General features: G+C 46.2%; 2 protein-coding genes and 1 pseudogene across 3 annotated transcripts; 1 reads left to right on the forward strand and 2 right to left on the reverse strand.

Moving 5' to 3' along the window:
- Positions 1 to 538: 538 nt before the first annotated feature.
- Positions 539 to 1,969, reverse strand: LOC127764427 (uncharacterized; annotated as a pseudogene).
- Positions 1,970 to 2,944: 975 nt separating this feature from the next.
- LOC127762857 (WAT1-related protein At5g45370-like) lies at positions 2,945 to 6,409 on the forward strand. 2 transcript variants are annotated; one of them, XR_008015605.1, is made up of 6 exons: positions 2,945 to 3,275; positions 3,407 to 3,523; positions 3,609 to 3,894; positions 4,615 to 4,770; positions 5,041 to 5,235; positions 5,535 to 5,683. XR_008015605.1 is itself a non-coding variant. In XM_052287360.1 (6 exons), the coding sequence occupies exons 1-6, from the start codon at positions 3,001 to 3,003 to the stop codon at positions 5,737 to 5,739; spliced, it is 1,191 nt and encodes a 396-aa protein (XP_052143320.1). In that variant the 5' UTR covers positions 2,948 to 3,000; the 3' UTR covers positions 5,740 to 6,409. The 2 variants fall into 2 exon arrangements, 1 of the variants encoding a protein (XP_052143320.1); XM_052287360.1 differs by having other exon boundaries at positions 2,948 to 3,275; positions 5,084 to 5,235; positions 5,535 to 6,409.
- Positions 6,410 to 7,326: 917 nt separating this feature from the next.
- LOC127762856 (9-cis-epoxycarotenoid dioxygenase NCED1, chloroplastic) lies at positions 7,327 to 9,436 on the reverse strand. Its single transcript, XM_052287359.1, has one exon. It carries the CDS (start codon positions 9,401 to 9,403, stop codon positions 7,475 to 7,477), a length of 1,929 nt encoding a protein of 642 aa, XP_052143319.1. The 5' UTR covers positions 9,404 to 9,436; the 3' UTR covers positions 7,327 to 7,474.
- Between the last annotated feature and the right edge of the window lie 5,649 nt (positions 9,437 to 15,085).

The raw sequence follows: 15,085 nt of genomic DNA on the forward strand, positions 1-15,085 counted from the left end.
AGCTTGGCTGGTACCGTGCTCGGCCTAGCCCATTACTAGAATCTAGTCCGTCGACGTGAAGTGCTGAAAGCTTGGGCCGTTTGCCTTTAAATTCCGTCCTGATTTGCTGAATCAACAAATGCATTCGCTCTGACGCCCTGCTGTCTTGTGTGTGCACGTGTTCACGTTGATCTGTCATCTTTGCAGAATTTTTCATCTCCATATGGAATTTCAGCTATTTGTTGTGTTGGGAAAACCAAAGGACCATTTCTGATACTCCCCCTATTTTATATTATAAGATTTTCTAGCATTACCCATATTCATATAGATGTGAATAAATCTATACACATATATATATCTAGATTAATTAACATCTATATGAATATGTGTAATGTTAAAAAGTCTTATAATATAAAACGGAGTAAGTACCAAATACTGAGTCCCATGAAACAACTCAGAACACATGAGCATATCGGCAGGGAGCAAACGGAGGCTATTATTCAACTGTACTCACTGATCTCATAATCACTTGGCTAAAATAAAATCACGGAGAAAAAGGCGTGCTGCTGATAGTAGAACACACCGACTGCAACCGAATCGCCACAAATTAGCAATCATCAACATACAAAAGTATATTCACGAAAACAAGCTAAATATCCCAGAACACAATAATTTGGAGAAAATTATCTCTCAAAATGCGGCACAACGGTCTATCATCAGCAATGTTCACTCATGCCGGCCGCACGTACGGCCGGAGGGAGGGAACAGCCACGTCCCCAAGCTACCCACTGGCCGTAATGGCGTCTTGAGGAACAGCTGCGACCGGCGTTCCCTCATGTCGTAGATGGTGCAGAAGAACTCCACCGTCCGCCATTGCTGGCCGCCGTAGCCATCGGCGCCACGATCCTGCAAGAAGAAGATGCGGTCCCCAATGTTGTGTGCCTTGCCCTGATGGACGTCGGGGACGACGTGGACAGACCGGGATCACCAGCGCCCGACGAACAGCACGCGGTCGCCGCCGACGCTCCTCACCTTCCTCCACCGCGACCCCGCCATGTCCGCCGCGAACACCTCGAACTTGGTCTGCAACTCTATCTGTTCGGCGGAATACAAAGGGACGTAGGAATCGTCGTCGTCGGGATATAAAATGACGTTGGATTGTTCGTCGTCGGAGTATGATCCCTCTCTCGTGCTGTGATTCTCTTTGCGGACCATGAGCAATGCGCCGTCGGACTCCACCAGGTAGAGCGGCGGCTCGGTGCGGCGGCCGGGGCTTACCCGGACGAGGCAATCGACGCTGGACACGGTCGGCTCGCCGCCGGCGTGGCTGCCGTCGTCGTCCTCGCTGATGGAGATGGAGAGGAGGTCTCCGCTGTTGACGAGGGCGTGGAGCTTTCCTTGGTAGGAGACCATGTCTTGGATCTCGAGTGCTTGCAATCTGTCATGCCTGCACGACCACGAGGCTGACCTCGGCCGGCACAGCAACAGCTGGCTCGGCCTCTTGCCGACGACAGCAGCGACGAGGGTAGGCGAACACACGACGAGCTTCTGCAGCGGCGGCGGCGTGTCGTGGGTGACCGGTGGGTCGGTGGGCATCCTGGGGAGCACCATGGTGGTGGCCGTGGAGAACGGGCTCACCAGCGTGTACGCGCCGTCGCGGCGCTGGAAGACGAGCCACTCGCCGCAGGAGCTCTGGGCGTGCGGCAGCTGCTGGTGGCGGTGGAGATGGAGCGGCAGCCGCCGGAAGGCGGAGTTTGGCAGGCTGTAGAAGGTCCGGTCGGGCAACGCGAGCATGGGAATTGCCGGGGCAGCGGGTTCCGCCGCGCGCTGATGCGCCACTGGCGGCAGACGGCGCCGAAGCGGACGCGGTCGCCGTGGCACAGGATGCGACCGAAGATCTCACCGGCGAGGTCCGTCGAGAGCTCCGACCAAGATCGTCGTGGCGCGTCCTCTGTCGGCGACATGTTCGGCGACGCCGAAGACGGCGAGATATAGGTTTCCCGTTTCCGTGTGTGTGGACTGTGGATGGATCGAGCGCTGACGAGACGCGATACGTGTGCCGCGCGGATACATCATACAAGTCGCAGCTCATCACGACACGCGAATTCCGATCCGAGGTCAAATTGGGAGTGCTACGCGGGAAAGTAGTTTATACATTTAGGTACTACTAGTCCCCTCGTCTTATAAAAAACTAACCAGTATTGGATATGACACGTGCACGTACTATGAATCTGGATACTAGTATGTGTCACATCCAGTTTTAGATTCGTTTTTTTGGGACGGAGGGAGTACAACACTAGGCCGGCCATAAAAAATTGAATATTCATGACACGTTTTTTAAACTGTTAAATGATTTGTTTTCATACGAAAACATTTTATATGGAAGTTGCTTTAAAATATCATATAAATATATTTTTCAATTTTATAGTAATTAAAACTCAATTAATCATATGTTAATATCACCTTATTTTGCGTAAAACATTTAATCTTCATCTACATGAGGTTCAAATACCATGTATGCATGTGATTTAGGCAGCTATATAAAGATTTCATAAAATTTAAAAAGTTAGATTACAATGATATAATATATATACTATACAAATGTATAAGTCTAAATTCATATATAAAGAAATAAAAATAATAAATTTTACATATATTGTATAGGTACTATTTATTGCTTTGATTTTATTATTTTTTCTCTAGTTCAAGACTAACTTTAGCCTTGCATATTTGTTTATAGACTCATATTATCCTAATTGATGTTATTACTAGTATTTCTTAATTCTTTTATAATTATCTGAATCGCATATAAATAACAGGTTGCCATGATATCTGGGAGTGGGTGTAGAAAAACCTTGTCCACTGCTCAGCCCAGCCCAGCCCAGCCGAGATAGAAGGCTAGCCCACCAACGAAGGCCTGCCACTTTGAGTGGAGTGGTGGAAAAGGAGTTTACCGAAGGGCGAAGGGGACGACCGGAGGGGGGAGGCGGGGGAGTGGGGAGATCGGGATCGGCGGGGGGGATGGCGTCGCCGGCGAAGGAGCGCGACGGGGATGGGAGGCGGGCGCACGCGACGATGGTTGGGGTGCAGTTCATCAACGCCGGGTACCACGTCATCGCCAAGCAGGCGCTCAACGTCGGCGTCAACCGCGTCGTCTTCTGCGTCTTCCGCGACGTCCTCGCCCTCGCCGTGCTCGCGCCCCTCGCCTTCCTCCGCCACCGCGGGTCGCCTTCGCAGGCCCGCACGCCTCTCACCTGGCGCCTCCTCGCCTCCTTCTTCATCCTTGGGCTCACAGGGTAAACCCCACCCACTCCCAACATCTCAGGTCACTGAGGTCAGGAACTCGGTAGTGGAGTTCTGAAGCAATGCAGCTGCTATGCTCTGAAAAATTCGTACTTTGATGAATCCACTATGTTTGTCCCTGCAGCATCTTCGCCAACCAGCTTCTCTTCTTGTTCGGCCTCAGCTACACCAATCCCACATACGCCGCTGCAATTCAGCCTTCCATTCCTGTCTTCACCTTCATCTTGGCCGCCCTCATGGGGTCAGTCTCTTTCTCACTGGTTTGCGACAATGCATATATGTTCATGCTTCTGTTTGTCAAGGTTAAGCATTCTTGTTTGTTTCAGCACTGAAACGGTGAACCTGAGCACACATGAGGGCAGGGCCAAGATTGGTGGAACGATCGTCTGCGTGATGGGGGCTGTTTTCATGGTGTTGTACAGGGGTCCTGCTTTGTTCGGTAGTGGCGAGCTCGAACTTGATGATGCTCATAGTCATGGTGTCATTGCTGACATGTCACAGCCTGAGCCAGTCGGACCCTTGTCCATTGTGTTTGGGCTCCAAAAGTGGCACATTGGAGTGCTGTGTTTGATAGGGAACTGTCTTTGTATGGCTACTTATCTTGCTTTCCAGGTATTACTGATTTTTCAGCTTGTTAAAGCTCAATTTTGCTTGCACTCTTTGATGTTTTTTTTTTTGGGGTTATTGGGACGCCTGGAAACTTTAATTTATGATAAAAGATATGAGTAGAGCTAGTTCTGTAAGCTAAGATTACTATTTAAAAAGGGTGACTTTAGAACCATGAAGTTTGTCAAGATCATTTTAGCTGGATAAATTTCAGTGTTGACAATTTCCTCAATCATCATAGTTTTGTCCCTCTTGAAATTTAGGCTATTTTTATTCACTTCCTAAAAGGGCACATCCTAATTAGCCACTAGTTTTAAAAAATTCTTGTATCCCTCTCTTTCCACACTTGCCACCAGGCTCTGATGATTATGCCATACAATAATCTCTTCATTTTATTGTCCTGTTGCTACCCAAACATGTTCTATCAATCACACAGGGTTACTGATTGTGCGTGGTCGAATTGTCTATTTTAATAGATTGACGAAATTCTGCAAGGTGATTTGTCATGGGCTGATCAGATCATCAGATTATACTTCACCATAAAAACAAAGACTAGTCATTTACAGGAGACCATCTATCTCACTGTACTTTGAAACTTATGTTTGTGTGGTATTCAACTTGACTTTAGTATCTTACTCCTGTTTGAGTACTGAAACTTTTATGCGATCAGCGTGCTCTAACCTTTCTTGTTTTTATACTTATCATATTCATCTATTTCTTTTTCAGGCTCCAATTTTGGTGAAGTATCCGTGTAGTTTGTCATTGACAGCGTACTCATACTTTTTTGGTGCTGTTTTAATGGTCATTTCAGGAGTTTTTGCAACAAATAGTAAAGAAGATTGGACTTTGACTCGATCTGAGTTTGGTGCTGTTGTATATGCTGTAAGAGTTATCTCAAATTTATTTAATGCTCTGACGTGTATGTTCTTAGTGTGCATTTTGCATGGCTTAATATCCCTTTGGTACATATATATGTTAGTGCTGATGCAGTGCATTGGGTTGCTGCATGTTCCTTGAATTGAGATTCTGCTTCTATATGTGGTCCTATTGAAGAAACCTTGCATTAGTTTTTACAGGCCATAAAATAATTTAGTTGCTGCATACCGTGCATAATATTGTTTGAATGAAAGTGTGTTTTATCCCTTGTTGCAGGGATTCATTTCTTCTGCTAAGTGTGTTTTATCCCTTGTTGCAGGGATTCATTTCTTCTGCTCTTAATACTGGTTTACTGACATGGGCCAACAAAATTTTGGGCCCTGCTATGGTGTCACTTTATATGCCTCTTCAGCCAGTGGTTTCTGCTCTACTGTCGAAGTTTTTTCTGGGAAGCTCAGTTTACCTTGCAAGGTAAGAACACTGTTATCACTCACTCTACTTTTTAATCACAGTTACAATTTTTTAAAAAAACTTTCTCTTGCAATGTGAACAATACTGTTTTGGTGCCTCATGGCCTCACCTTCCTGGTGTAAATTTGTAATGTATGTTTGCATATTGATGCTGAGATATTGGCTATTTGATGATAGATCAATAGTTCAAGCTTCTAGTTAATCTATCAATTGATCAGGGTACAAATAGTTTTCTATCAATCCATTTTTCTCATTTCTGTTGATCTAAACTCTGAAGTTAAGATCTTTGCTTGCTTGCAGTATTATTGGAGGGTTTCTGATCATCTCTGGTTTATATCTTGTCACCTGGGCCCGGCATAGAGAAAAGTTGACAATTGGAGTACCATATGAAACATGTGCATCTGAGTTGCTTGAAAGTACTTCTCATGTCGTAAAGAGCAGAAACATGGCCTCGGTACCCTATATATCGCTTTCTAGGCCGTCAAACGTTCCACATGAATCATAACTCTTAAGAAGTTGGTCACTGCTATCCCCTTCCTTACTCAGAATATAGATAGAGAAAGCATGCATTAGAAAACATGAAGTGCCGCAAAGGAGATTCAAGTGAACGTAGTTAAGACTATATGTTAACAATGCTGTCATCTGTCCTTGGCTTAGTTCCCCATATGGCTTCTCTTCAGAAAACAGCATTCTTATTCTTCATTTCCTAGGAGAAGTTGATTTGTGTATGAGTAAAGAGAGGTTATGCTCATTTAGTTTTGTGAGACTAACAACTCTGAGGATGCTGCCTGAATTGACTGTCCTTTCACCAAATGCAAAGCCAGCTCAGCAGCTCCGTCGGCTTAGTGAATCCCCAACAAGTATCCTGTTAACCTCCTGCATATGTAATTACTCTGTAAACATTATACATGTGCGCAAGTCAGAGCGGTTAAATGACTTAAAAATCTATGTATCTCCTAAATGCTAGTAGTTCATTTGACCAGAGTACACCATGTACTGTATAAATTCAGTCCTGGAAATCATGCAAGTTGCAACTCTTGAATTGATGTTTTTGTGAGATTGTCCGTGTTTGTTTGGAAATCTGGAATTGCTTATTTTTCGAAATTCTTAGTCCACATCATATGGTCCCCTGTAACACATGTTTATCAGCAATTGGAAAGCTTCAGATGTTATTATGTTTTGTATTTCAAATCATCGTATGTATATACATAATTTTCTCAACTGTGTGTGTACAGTATCACACTACGTTTTTTTCCCACTACAGTAATTCGTGATTTCATATGGAAATGTGCATCGGAGTCACTTGAAAGTACTTCTCATGTCGTAAAGAGTGGAAACATGGCCCTGCCCTATATATCTCTTTCTAGGCTGTGGAACGTTCCATATGAATCATAACTCTTAAGAAGTTGGTGGTCTCTGCTATCACTTCCTTTGGGTATATCCTGTCCTCCCTTGCTCAGAACGTAGATACAGAAAGAAGTGCTGCAAAGAAGATTCAAGCGAAGGTAGGTAAGACTATGTTAACAATGCTGTCATTATCCTCGGCTTAGAGTCCCTATATGGCCTTCTCTTCAGAAACAACATTTAGTTTTGTGAGACTAACAACACTTAGAGGTTATTCTCATTTAGTTTTGTGATTGTGAGACTAACAACACTGAGGTTATTCTCATTTAGTTTTGTGATAGTGAGACTAACAACACTGTGGATGCTGCCTGAATTGACTGCCCTGTTACCAAATGCAAAGCCCTCTCGGCAGCTCCTTCGGCTTGTTGAATCCCCAACAAGGCAACAATACGTATCCAGTTACGCTTTTGCATATGTAATGTAAGTACTCTGTAAATTATATTTGTGCACAAGTCAGGGCAGTTAAATGACTTAAAAAAACTGTGCATGTCCTAAATGCTTGTTCATTTCACCAAGTCATGCCAGTTGCAACTCTTGAAATCGATGTTTTTGTGAGATTGTTCTTGTTTGTTGCAACTCTGGAGTTGCTTAATTTTCGAAATTCCTAGTCCACATGATGGTCCTCTGTAACACAAGTTTATCAGCACTTGGAAACTTCAGACGTTACTATGTTTTGCATCTGTGCTCGTGTAGTTAAAATCATTCTTTCATTTCATATGTACTCTACATAATTTTCTCGAAGTATGTGTGCACTTATACTACGTGTTCCACAGTAACTCGTAATTTCGTATGGAAAATGTATACGTGAATTCTATACATTGCTACGTTGGTTTGTATCATTGGTGCTGTGACCGGAGCTCGGCCTGCGTGACGAACAGGCCATGGAAGCCGTAGGGGACGCGTCCGGGCAGCTGCACCTCCGCGACGATCTCCAGGTCCGGCGACCGCGCGTCCATCACCACGAACCGGTTCTCGCCGGTGCCCTCGTCGTGGACGTAGCACACCAAGTACCCATCATCCTCGTTGCCGTTGCCCTCGACGTCGTCGGCCACGAAGAACGGTTCGCCGGCGAAGCACCCGGGCCCGAAGTCGCGCTGCGCCACGGTGCAGTCGCCCTCGCCGGCGCGGTCGAAGTCGAGCTTGGCCACGCCGCCGATCTTGGGCATTGGGTCGCCGACGGCGAAGTAGCCGTACCTGTTGCGGCGGCCGAGGAAAGCCGGGTTGATCATGGGGAAGTCGAAGTTCCCGGCGGCGAGCGGGGTGCGCGTGACGGCGCCGGTGCGGAGGTTGATGCGCACCTTCTCGACGCAGGCGTGCACCAGCTCCATGTGCTCCAGGACGTGCTCGATGGAGAGGATGTTGGGCGCCACCAGCACCAGCTCCTCGCCGCCGGCCTCCTCCCACGCGTTCACCGAGTGCATGATGTTGAAGCCCGGCACCTCGAACCACCGCATCTCCGACTCGTCGGTGGCGTAGCGCGGGATCACGCCGAGGCGGGGCACCTTGCCGGGGTCCGACCCCACGGGCGAGCCGCCGCCCACCACCATGTCCATGGGCTTCATCACGACCTGGATCTCCGGGAAGATGGCGTACCGCTCGGTGATGGCGAAGTCGTGCAGGAACGACGGCTGCTGCACGGAGAAGATGGGCACGTCGGCGCCCTTGTTGCCGGCCGGGTCGAACCGGAAGTACGTCACGAACGGCGGCACGGGGCCGTAGCGGAACGCGAAGAGCTCGCCGGTGACGGGATCCTTCTTGGGGTGCGCGGTCATGCCCATGACGAGGCGGCCGCCGAAGTCGCACCTGCCGTGCGTGGTCACCTCGCCGGTGTCCGGGTGGACGCGCACGGCGTAGGGGAGGTCGGACTCGCCGAGCGCGTAGAGGCGGCCGGCGAAGTAGGCGAGGCTGGTGTTGGCGAGCCCGACGCCCTCCAACGGATTCATCTGCCCGGTCAGGACCCTGGCCGCCACGACGGCGCCGCGCGCCATCCCGGCCACGCCGTGGAAGCCGGAGAAGACGTTGGGCAGGACGGGCGCGCCGGCGTCGCGCTCCACGAGGTACTTGTACGTCTGCACGTAGCGCGAGCACAGGACGGGGTCGTCGCCGGACGACGCGGGCGACGGGAGGAGGAGGGAGTGCAGCATGCCGTCGCCGTCGAACAGGTGGTGCGGCCCGCGCGGGAGGTGCTGCGGGTTGGGCCCGTTGCGGATGTAGGCGCCGCCGGCGAGGCAGCGCGGGATGGCGCCGCGCACGACGGGGCAGGGCGTCGGCGGCAGCTCGTCCACGGGCGCGAAGTTGCTGCTCAGCACGTTCCGCGGGTCCACCGCCGGCCGAAGCGCCGGCGGGTCGATGAACGTGTTGATCACCTCCTCCAGCGCGTTGCAGAACGTCATCGGCAGCGAAGCGGCCGACGCCGCGGCGGCGGGGGCAGGCCGGCGGCGAGGCCGAGGCCGAGGCCGAGCCTGGCTCGGCGCCGCCCTGCCATTCGCCGTAGCAGTAACAGTTCTCGTAGTCTTGGTCTTGGCTACCAACTGCTCGTCCTCTTGCTCGGTCTGCTTCGGAGTGCGGGTGGTGGTCACCGGCGGGGAGGTGAGAACGGTGGTGGAGGCGGCGGCCGACGGCGGCGCGGTGGAGGCGTTCTTCTTCCTGCCATAGCTGGGGCTCTGTGGAGCAGCAGAAGCAGCAGGAGGGATGTAGGAAAGCCTCACGGACTTCATGGTGAGTGAGTGAGTGACCGAGCAGTGAGCAGGGCAAATCCTTTGCATGCTACTACTGTCTACTGCACTGAGTTGTGAGATTAACCGTGCGGCTATTTATAAAGGCCTCTCTTGCTAAGGGAGGCTGTCCCTTTCAGATTCGTGCTAGACCGGGAAGAAAGATAGTAAGTAACTCGTGATAAGATACTAATCCCTCCGTACTTATAAAGAAAGTCGTTTAGCATAATATTTACAGAAAACCTACACCACGGGCTTCCGTTGCAACGGGACAACTACTACCACTAAATATCTAGCATCCTTATCCTCTTCTTTGTCTCCTCCCCTTCCTTCTCCCTTCTCTCTCTCTGACTACCAGCACGAAGACGACGATGATGGCTAGCTGTGTGGGGTGGCGCGTTGGGCGTGGAGGACGCTCTTCGGAGCCGGTGCCCGCCGTTGTCCCTGTCGCTGTCGCCCTACCGCTGCGGGGTCGAGGCGATGACAAAGGAACTCGGCGACGGGTGCGGTGAACAAGAGGGAGAGTGGGAGCGGGACGTGGAGGCCGCTGTTGGCGTCGGGGAAGGCGTTGCCGGGCGGGAGCTTCTCCTGTCGGCTCAAGACCCCGGCCGCCGAGGAGGACGACGACGGCGCGGCCCCGGCAAGGGTCGCCCTCAAGCTCGCCTCCCTTACCGCGCTGCTCTAGCTCCCCGCCCTCGTTGGTCTTCTCATCGGCTGCCCCACCTCGACGACCATCGGATTCGCCGCTGCCTCCTCCTCCACACTCCGCCTCGCCGACCACCGGATTCGCCGCCACCTCCTCCTCCTGCTCCACCATGCGGCTGCCTTCTCCTCTCTCTCCTCCTCCTCCTCCTCTAGGCTACCAGGCACCAGGTATCACGGGTACCAGGTACTAGGTATCACGGTACTAGGTACCAGGTACCAGCCGGTACCAGATATTAGGTACCAAAGGTATCAGTCGGTACCAAAGGTACCAAGTACCAGGTATCAACTGATACCCAAGGTACCAGGTATCAAGATGGAGTGCACGTGGAAGCGGGGAGGAGTCACTTAAACTATCCCATTACAACGGGATCCCGTTTTGTAGCTGCTCTCTAATATTTAAGTCAAACCTTGGAAATATAAATCATGAATAACTCTCAAGTTGTTGAGTTTGAAAATGTAGAAATTATATGAATAGATTTGTCTTGAAAAATACTTTCATAATAGTATACATATATCACTTTTCAATAAATATTTTTAATGAAACAAGAAGTCAAAGTTGTGTTTTGGAGACCGTGTCGCTGTCCAAAATAACTTTCTTTACGAGTATTAAGGGAGTACACTACTACTGTACCACTTCAGACAAGGGAAGGATACGGCGTAATTTTGTACAGATGTACCTATGAACTATGTAGACTATTTGACTAGTAAAACCTGGACGATTGGCAAGAAACTCTATAGTAAAATTCTCAAAAGAAAATTCAAGAAATGTCATTAGCAAGCGCCCAATTTCAAAAAAACCATCAATAAATACAAGTTCCATAAAATGATATTGTGCGAGCTACTTTGTTCCAGAAATATAATTGCCGTTAAGATTTCACCAGCAACCCTCCGTTAAGTGCTATAAGATGAACAAGTTAAGTGCTATAAGATGAACAATGTATTTAACTGTGCGGGATGGACGAAACCCTAACGACAATGATATTTCTGGGACAAAATCATTTGTATGATGGTATTTATGGAACCCACACTCATCAATGGTATTTTTTTGGATTTGGTTGTTTGTCAATTACATTTCTTGAATTTTCTCGTGCTCAAATGGAAAGATTTTTCAAAATATTGATCCCTCTTTTGATAGCTAGTTGTTTTATTTCAGGACTGAGATTTTCCTGAATATGCGTAGAGTGAATATTTCTCTCAAGCAAATAGTTGCTGATTGGTTACAACTATTGTAATTTCAATCTGGACATTCTTTTCCTGTAAGTCTTTTAAATAACCTTTTTCATACTTATAAAATTATACTACCGAGCAAATGCCTAGTAGTTGTTCCCTAAAAAATTACTCTAGTAAGAAACTTCCTCTGTTTCATATTACAAGTTGTTTTTACCTTTTTTCTAATCAAACATTCTCTTCCTCTGTTTTATATTATAAGTTGTTTTTACCTTTTTTTCTAATCAAACATTCTTAAGTTTGATTAAGTTTATAAAAAAATGCAGCAAAAATTTTCAACACAAAATAAATATATTATCGAAATATATTCAATGTTATATTTAATAAAACTAATTTGATGTTAAAAATATTGCTAAATTTAACCAAACCTAAAGAAGGTTGAAAAAAAACAAAGTGTCTATAATATGAAATTGAAGGAGTATAATATAAATCTATAATCAATCTAAAATCTGGTGTCTGGATACATGTTGGATATACCCGTGTTAGAATTGCCTACCTAGAATAGGATATATTTGCAGTACTCTACATTTTCATCTCCAAAGGCAATCAGGTTTTTTTAGAACAATCATTTGGTTTTGCATATTTTGCGTTACAAACGGATTTCGTATTTAATTTATGGTAGCTTTTAGGCAGCATGATATGTCTACGATGTACGAAGCTGTTTGGATGCAGACTAACTTTGCTATAACTTCATTTGTCATAAGACCCATAACTGGGCAAGCCACACGAAGGGTGTGTTCGGCACTCCATTTTCTCAACCCCTCTCCCTCGTTTTCTACGCACATTTTTTAAACTGCTAAACGGTGTATTTTTTGCAAAAAAAAAAAATTCTATACGAAAGTTGCTTAATAAAATCAAATTAATCCATTTTTGAAAAAAAAGTAATACTTAATTAATCGCGTACTAATGGATTGTTCCGTTTTCCGTGCTGAATGTTTGGGTTGGGAACCTGGGTTGCCGAACTTAGCCTTAAGTGTGGCCAATAATTTATTGGCCCTAACTATGGCAAACTTTGACTAGAAAATGAGAATATGATGCATGGGCCAATATGCTAATGAAGTGTGGTTTGACTTAACTGTGACACTCAATCAAATATTAATCTAAGAAATTATGGCACGCCTAAGGTTTGGTGTGGCAAACCACAGCCACCAACCAAATAGCCCCGTACCTCTTCTAGTATCAAAAAGGTTATTGCTAATATTTCTTTTGATTCTAAATAACCATTTTAACCTTCTCAACTCTTTCCTAAACACAGGTTATTTTATAACTTATAAGTACCTATCATAATTTCTAACACGTTTAGCTCATCAAATAAATATTGTCAATCTTATATATAAAAGGCTCATCCTTTTCAGCACTGTATGACAGTATGAATGAAGTATAACAAAGTTCCTTTCTTATTTCTTATGCACAAATCTAACACAAGTTATATCTGGAATTAATATGCCGACACCAAATTAATATCTGGAATTAAGGCGAGCAAATATGCCGACACCAAATTAATATGGGAAAAACTAAGAAACGAGATGTCAGTGAGTGTAAATAGGAAATTTTCCATTGAAATTTACAAGTTTGAAGAATGAATTAGGTTACCAAGTAAACACAAATAGAGGGAGTCGATAGTTTTTACCAGAATTTTTATTTCTATCTAAAAGTTTCACAAACCATCATTTTACGAATTGGGTGTGGATTGGTAGGGCCCACACTGTCTATATCGACTCTTCTTATTACTCGTCCCTGCTACTCCTTCCGGTTGATAATACTTATCGTTTTGGACAAGGGCACGGTCTTAAAAAAACAACTTTGACCATTATTTTCTATTATAATATGTATAAAAGTGTTAACAAATATATAATTTTATTAAAGTACTTTTTAAGACTAATCTATATATGTAGTCACCATATTTGAAAGAAAAATATTTTAAAAATGATTTATAATCAAATATTTTAAAGTTTGACCACAACCTTGTCTAAAACGACAAGTATTATCAGCCTGGAGGGAGAACCATACAATTTTCCTTCGTCGCCATCGTCCATTTCCATCTTCCCTTCATATAATATCTACACAGTCATGTATGAACATCACTAGAAAAGCACAAGTGGTATGATGGTGAAGTCGTGGGTACATAACTCTACTCATTAGGGTTTAAATTCTGGTACTCACAAATATTATGCACATATAGATGGGCTTTCAACTAGTATTTAGTGAGATAGGGATGTAACACTGGTTTATATCACTTAGAGCATGTGTTAGGGGACGCATTTGCAGATGAAGGCGAAATAACTCATGTAATAATTGGATTGATAATCAAGAGATTATATATGCAGGGGAGAGTCCAAAGCCTTCCATATTTTAACTACCGATTTATAGAAACAAAAACCAGGGAGAGAAGGAAAGCGACTCAAATAACCCAAAACAACCTAAGTAGTCTATCCTCCCCTCCACACACACACACACACACAAATCATATTGGGAGGACGCCCCCTCCACACACACATGCACACACACACACACACAAATCGTATTGGGAGGACGGATGTTGAGACTAGACCGATACTCTGTGAATACGGAAGTGGGTAGACCCTTTGTAAAAACATATACACACTATATAGTGTCAGGCACATGCAGAACGCAAATTTCACCAAGAGCTACTCTCTCACGAACGAAGTGTAAGTCAATCTCCACATGCTTAGTCCACTGATGCTAAACTGGATTGGAGGAGAGATAGACGACGGAAATGTTATCACAATACACCATGGTGGCACGCTAGAGTGGGGATCCAAGCTCAGTAAGAAGCTGTCGCAACCAAGTAGCTTCGACAACACCATTAGCAATGGCACGTTACTCGGCTTCTACACTGGAGCGAGAGACAATATGTTGACGCTTGGAAGACCACGAGACAATATTATCACCAATAAACACACCATAGCGGGAAGTGGACTTGTGTGTATCTGGACAACCAGCCAGTTACCATCAGTGTAAACCACCATCTCAGCTGGAGAAGTTTGATGGAGTACCAAGCTGTGATCAAGAATACCATGAAGATATCAAATAACCCGCTTAATCAAAGCAAGATGTGGCTCTCGAGGATCATGCATGAAAAGGCAAACTTCCTGGACAGAGTAAGCTATATCAGGGCAAGTGAATGTCAAATACTATAGAGCATCAGCAACACCACGATAATTAGTAGGATCGGTAACAGGGGATCCATCTCCAGAGAATTTGGAGTGCAAAAAAAGTTCTTGATGATATGAGGGGTAACAATGACGTTCTTAAGAAGGAAATTACGGAAGGGGGTGTCTAAAGATGGAGAGCAAGTGACAGTAATAGGGATAACAGAACCATTGCCTACGACAATATGGGAAGGAGTGACTGTAAGGTGTGGAGAATTGGAGTGAGCAAGGTTACCGACATCCGATGTCATGTGATCACTAGCACAAGTGTCCATATACCAGTTTGTCGATAACGGGGGAGTCAGCGTCATATAGTTGAATGCACTGGCGAGGGTGCCCTGATCCTAGCCGGCCTAAGGAGGCATGGTCTAGCAGTGCCAGTGTCCACTGCTGAGAAGGAGGCAATCCATAAGTAGGTAGGCCGGCTGAAAAGCCCATGGCGCTAGGGTGATCGACAACAAGAGCGTGCAGACGAGGCTGTGATGTGCCGGGGAAGTACGAGTGCATAGGTCACACCTTGGACTTGGCTGGCCCAAGGATGCTAGAAAGTTGGCGGCCAGCCAGGAGCAGCCAACGCGCCAGTGCTAGGAGAGTTGGTGCTGCTTGTGTTGTTGTCGCCGCCATTGCT

The sequence above is a fragment of the Oryza glaberrima genome, chromosome 2, assembly GCF_000147395.1.
Source record: "Oryza glaberrima chromosome 2, OglaRS2, whole genome shotgun sequence".
In the NCBI taxonomy this organism is placed as follows: Eukaryota; Viridiplantae; Streptophyta; class Magnoliopsida; order Poales; family Poaceae; genus Oryza; species Oryza glaberrima.